General features: G+C 40.9%; 1 protein-coding gene across 1 annotated transcript in view; it reads left to right on the top strand.

Moving 5' to 3' along the window:
• Positions 1-3,655: 3,655 nt before the first annotated feature.
• The window catches only part of CSRNP3 (cysteine and serine rich nuclear protein 3), an 87,217-nt gene continuing 84,872 nt past the window's right edge, over positions 3,656-6,000 (top strand). Inside the window, exon 1 of the mRNA XM_078394627.1 lies at positions 3,656-5,003. Within this exon, the coding sequence (XP_078250753.1) occupies positions 4,694-5,003 (310 nt within the window). The 5' untranslated portion in view covers positions 3,656-4,693. The remainder of the gene's footprint in view (positions 5,004-6,000) is intronic.

Below are 6,000 nucleotides of genomic sequence, written 5' to 3'. Positions count from 1 at the left end.
CTGGACGAGCAGAGTCTCGTGACAGTCACACATGCACTGGTAACATCCCGCATAGATTACTGCAGTGCGCTTTATGTGGGGCTGCCTTTGAAGACGGTCCGACGACTGCAACTGGTCCAGAATCGAGCTGCGCGGCTGGTGAGTGGTGCAGCCGCCAGGGAACATATCAAGCCGATTCTGTATAAGTTACATTGGCTACCAGTTGCTGCCCGGGCCCAATTCAAAGTGCTTGTTTTGATATATAAAGCCCTAAACGGCTTGGGCCCTGGATACCTGAAAGACCGCCTCCTTCCATATGAACCTACCCGGCAGTTAAGATCTAGGCAGGGGGCCCTTTTGAAAGAGCCGTCCCTTAAGGAGGTAAGAGGGACGGTTTGTAGACAAAGGGCCTTTTCGGCAGCTGCCCCCAGACTATGGAATGCCCTCCCGACTGAGAATCGTCTGGCGCCGACGCTGATGACATTTCGGCGCCAGGTCAAAACCTTCCTGTTCCAGAAGGCTTTTAATTGAAATAATATTAGCTGTGGGTCTGATGGCAATTTTAATTGTATTTTAATTGTATTTTAATTATTTTATCTTTTACTGTATTGAATTTTAATTATTGTAAGCCGCCCAGAGACCTCTGGGTAGTGTGGGCGGCATATAAACTGAATAAATAAATAAATAAATAAATAAATAAATAAATAAATAAATAAATAAATAAATAAATAAATAAATAAATACTATATTTTGAGGTCAAATATAAACAAGTCCACCTCCTCAGACATAAGAGTGGGGCTATATGGCAAATATTTATATATTTACACGTGGCCCCAAAACAGAGACTGTTTTGCTCTAGCAATGGCCTTAAAGACACCTATTCAGTTCCCCTCCCAGGAAGCTTTGTTCTCTAAGCCAGTGGTCCCCAACCTTGGGCCTCCAGATGTTCTTGGACTTCAACTCCCAGAAATCCTGGCCAGCAGAGGTGGTGGCGAAGGCTTTTGGGAGTTGTAGTTCAACAACATCTGGAGGGCCAACGCTGAGGATCACTGCTCTAAGCAATGACAATTAGTGGTGACTAAAATAATTCCAGGCTATAGCTATCGAGCAGGAACAACACATTAAAGAGATCTAATCTAATCACCAATAGGGCTCATGAGGTGGCACTGGTTAGTTAGAAAAGAAATATAGCTGGGAATACAACAGATACAACACAATACAGTGGTGCCTCGCTTAACGGGTGTCCCACTTAATGATGAAATCGCATACCGACGAACTTTTTGTGATCGCTTTTGCGATCGCATTGCGATGTTTTAAATGGGAAAAATCAATTTGCGATGATCGATACCCTGTTTTGCTTACCGATCATCGCAAAGTGATGATTTTTTAACAACTGATCGGCAGTTCCAAAATGGCCGCCAGCTTAACAAAATGGCCACCCGCTGTTTTCTGGGACGGATTCCTCACTTACTAGGCAGCGAAAATGGCTGCCGTATGGAGGATTTTCGCTTAAAGGTGAGTCTGAAGTCCATAGGAACACATTGAAGGGGTTTCAATGTATTCCTATGGGCTTTTTAATATCGCATAGCGATGAAATCGCTTGCAGCGATTTTTGCTGCACCAATTATCATCGCTATGCGAGGCACCACTGTATTATACATTTGATTATAGCCTAAAATGGTCCCATCACCTCTTGGCAAATAGAAGGGGAAGATGTGGAGGTAGTGACAGATTTTACTTTCTTGGCTCCATGATCACTGCAGCCACGAAATTAAAAGATGCCTGCTTCTTGGGAGGAAAGCAATGACAAATCTAGACAGCATCTTAAAAAGCAGACATCACCTTGCTGACAAAGATCCGCATAGTTAAAGCTATGGTTTTTCCAGTAGTGATGTATGGAAGTGAGAGCTGAACCATAATGAAGGCTGACCGCTGAAGAATTGATGCTTTTGAACTGTGGTGCTGGAGGAGACGCTTGAGAGTCCCCTGGACTGCAAGGAGAACAAAACTATCCTTTTTGAAGGAAATCAACCGTGATTGCTCACTGGAAGGACAGATCCTGATGCTCCCATACTTTGGCCATTTCATGAGAAGAGAAGACTCCCTGGAAAAGACCCTGATGTTGGGAAAGTGTGAAGAGGAGAAGGGGACGACAGAGGACGAGATGGTTGGACAGTGTCATCGAAGCTACCAACATGAATTTGACCAAACTCCGGGAGGCAGTGGAAGACAGGAGGGCCTGGCATGCTCTGGTCCATGGGGTCACGAAGAGTCAGACATGATTTAATGACTAAACAATAACAACATAGCCTAAAATACCTTGTCTTATATTTAGTCCATTGAGATAGGTTTTGAACATATGTATACATTTTATTTCAACTGTTTTTCTACAGGTTCTTGTTCTGTAATTTTTCTTCTCCTGAATGACAACTTTCAAATCTTGTGCAGAGTTTCCAGGTAAATTAAAATGATTAGAAATAGGTTGCCATTCCTAATGTCCAGTTTATATCCATTAATTATTTTATGAAGAACAAAAGTATTTTGTTCCCAATGTTGCCAAAAGCCCTATCAGTTATGCCTACAAGTTTTATTCAACTGATAAAATCTTGGTGATGAATTGGCCAGAAATGAAGAAAGCAGTGTAGGCATTTGCTCTTGTGCATCAAGTTGTGTGACCTGCCACACAACAGCAAATGCCTACACTAAGTTCTTTACTTGTAAAAAATTTCATAGTGATTACATTACATTAGCCTAGAAACACAATAGAATTTTGGCCACCATGTTTGAAAAATAAATGTAAGATGTTGTTACCCATTGCTGCATTGAAAAAGTAACTTGTTGCCTTAATTGTTGCACTGGCGATTGCATTATAACAATTTTCTGTTACTTTTTAAAACCTTTTCATTTATAAAAAAATGAAAAAGGACTTGAGAAAATCCTGTCTCTCAGAAAGTAATGTTTGAAAGTAACCAGAAGACATAGCCCACTATTAATTTAGATAATTTGGTTCCTGAGCCTTGCATTGATTTTTAAGTGCAAATGCATTACAGCCTTGTTATCCTCCCCACCTGGCAAAATACTAAGACACAGGTTGCTACATGTGGTTTGTTACTTTAAACCTTGGAGTAGATAGGGCAGTACCACTTTGGATAGCAAGAGAAGATGGTCAGGTGGGGGTATCAGGAAGCATTAAAATAGAGTTTATTGTGTCTGCTGTCTGAAGAACACTATTTAAGGATTCTTCCACCTCATTAGCCCTCTTCAGGCACAGTAGCTTCTGGGTTTATGTGCACCCTCCATGGGAAGTGCCTAGCCCTATCCCCTCCCCTCCATTGTCACTTTCCATACACAAGCAATGCATTGGAAAAGCAGAAATGTCTTGCTTGTGTCTAGAGCCCACCCACAAGCAAGACTCCTCCCCTTCCAACTCCTCACTACAAGAAAAGAGGAGGCGGAGCTAGACACCACTCTCTTCAGTGTACACAAATCCCCAAATTATCTCGTCTCCTTGTATTTGTGGCCTAGGCTTGGAAGAGAAATTGTGGTAGGGAACTGTGAATGGTTCAAAAGTGTGTAAAATCAGCAGTCATTTGGTTTTTGTGACCTGAGGAAATATATATACCTTGTTTCCCCGAAAATAAGACCTAACCTGAAAATAAGCCCTAGTAGGATTTTTCGGGATGCTTGTAATATAAGCTCTAACCCCTGAATAAGTCCCAGTTAAGTGAAACCCTGCCCTCCACCATTGTGCAGCAACCAGAAGATGACATGATTGTATGTAAATGTATGTAGCTGAATGTACATGAAAAAAATAAAACATCCCCTGAAAATAAGCCCTAATGCATTTTTGGAGCAAAAATTAATATAAGACCCTGCCCTATTTTCGGGGAAACAGGGTAGTATATTTCCTCAAGTCAGGTATGAGAGTTATTTCACTCAAGGAAATAGATGTGGTACATTAAAAACCAACTTCTCTTTTGCGATGTGTTCATTTATATTTAGTTACTATACTGATATAGACACCCCATAACAGATACTCCCTGGATAGCCTAATATTAAGATAGATACAAAATAATTGAAATCAAAATAATTGAAATCAGAATAATTTAAACACTCTCAGACAGAGAGTATAAGAACCAAGTTTAAACAGGACTATTTGGTTGAAAACTTTACTAACCCTTTAGAGTGGGACTACGCCACTGTGGAATTACCTGGTAAGGGACTAGAAACGATGTTTTGACAGAGTAATTGTGCGTTACGGGCATACCGTGGATGGGATATTGGAGCTTTGGAGACCTGCTAGTGTGGCCTTTGGTAACTAGACTTCCAATTAAATTGGCAGGCTTGTTAGCAGCTCTTCAGGGTTCTAGAGAGGGGACTTTCCCAGCACTATCTAGACCAAGCAGGAATAGTCTCCTCTGACATTTGATGGTGAGGCACCCGCTCTCCAGCTTGGTCACTGAGCTACAGATGTGGGGCAGTGAAGTATGATCTTTTTTATGCAAAGCACTTTTATGAAGGGTGCCAGCGTCACCCAAGTCCTTCTGCCACTAAAAAGGCTATTGCTTGCTAATGGCACAAGTGTCTCTGAGCCTGGCCCTACAACAGCTTGTTTCTCTTGAGAGGATAAATATAAATGGCATCCACATTTCATTTCATTCCATGGAGTGAAGGAGGGGATTCTGTAAAGGGTGTTCTTAATTCTGTCTGACGGATGCTAAAAGTATCAGGATCCAGGCAGAAGCCCAAAGTGTTCGAAAAATCCACAACTTTGCCAGTTTCCTGCCATGACTCTGGAGATCTTGATAACATGGTCAGCGGTCAAATGTTTTCATGCTTCATTTCTCCTGTTCCTCTGACAGGTACGTGTGACAATGCGGGAGCTATGAGTGGAATTTTAATGAGCGAGTTTGAAGGAGTTGGCGGTTCCTCAATATTCTCTGTGTGGGAGTCACAGGATGAAGTTTCTAGCGGCAAAAGCGCTGACGGTGGCGAGAGTGTCAACCTGTCCACTCCAGACCGTTGTAAGTAACAAAGTGAAAGAGGCCCGGTTATTTCCATGTAATATTTGTGACCATGTTTTCACTGTAGGATATTTAGAACCACCTACATACATATTTCTATTGAAAGAGTCCTGTATAGGACAAGCAGGCAGCCACTGCATTTGAAACTCAGACATTGTTACCAGAGTGAAGAATTTTCTGGGATTAGCCAAAATGTAAAAAGAAGGATGAGTGTAATTAGCCAGTATAACAATAAGTATTGTTGTTGGTTCAATGGGATGCAGATTGCAGAATAATGACTTATTTAGAGTAAACCTATTAGCTATATAGGTTTTGTGAGCAGATATTTGCCATGCTGGTAACTCGTTAATTAATTAATCATCCAGTTAATATGGATATCTTAGTGTCTGAACACAGGTGGCACTTCAATTTTTTAATCATATGTAGTCATGGGGATTTCAGTCTTTCCCCTAATTGAGTAAAACCAATTTTTTTCCCTGGGGGAGGGCAGGTTTTGAATTATTCTCTGCAATTGAATAAACCCGTAAATGTTAAATATCCTTTCACAGCCATTCTAGCCTTTCTTCTAAAAATATATAGTATGCAATTAATTAATTGATTGATTAACTCTTTCTTAATGGATTGTTGCCCTTTGCCTCATGTCCTCATGGATCTGTAGAAATAATGGATGAGGTCCAGAACCTCAGGATTGGAACAATGCAAGGAATGATGCAGTGGAATGAAGCAGAAAGGAGGATCAACACCTTCCTTCAGTGCTCAGGCTTAGCCTCCATTGGATTTTGGCCTACAAATTAAAGGAAAAGGAAGGTTTTCATTATCCCAAAGAGCGGGGGAAACAATGCTATGCTAACACTAGAATGACAGAGTTTAGGCTCAATATACAAATGTCTCAATGTCTGATATAATGCCTGAATGTTCTGCTGTGAGGTTTTAAAGTAAACATCAGAAAAATATTATAAAATATTTTAAGGTTTTAAAGGAAATATTAGGAAAAAAA

This window comes from Pogona vitticeps, chromosome 1 (assembly GCF_051106095.1).
Source record: "Pogona vitticeps strain Pit_001003342236 chromosome 1, PviZW2.1, whole genome shotgun sequence".
NCBI classification, from domain to species: domain Eukaryota; kingdom Metazoa; phylum Chordata; class Lepidosauria; order Squamata; family Agamidae; genus Pogona; species Pogona vitticeps.
The sequence above is the reverse complement of the archived record's forward strand: the minus strand, read 5'-3'. Positions and strand labels throughout refer to the sequence as shown.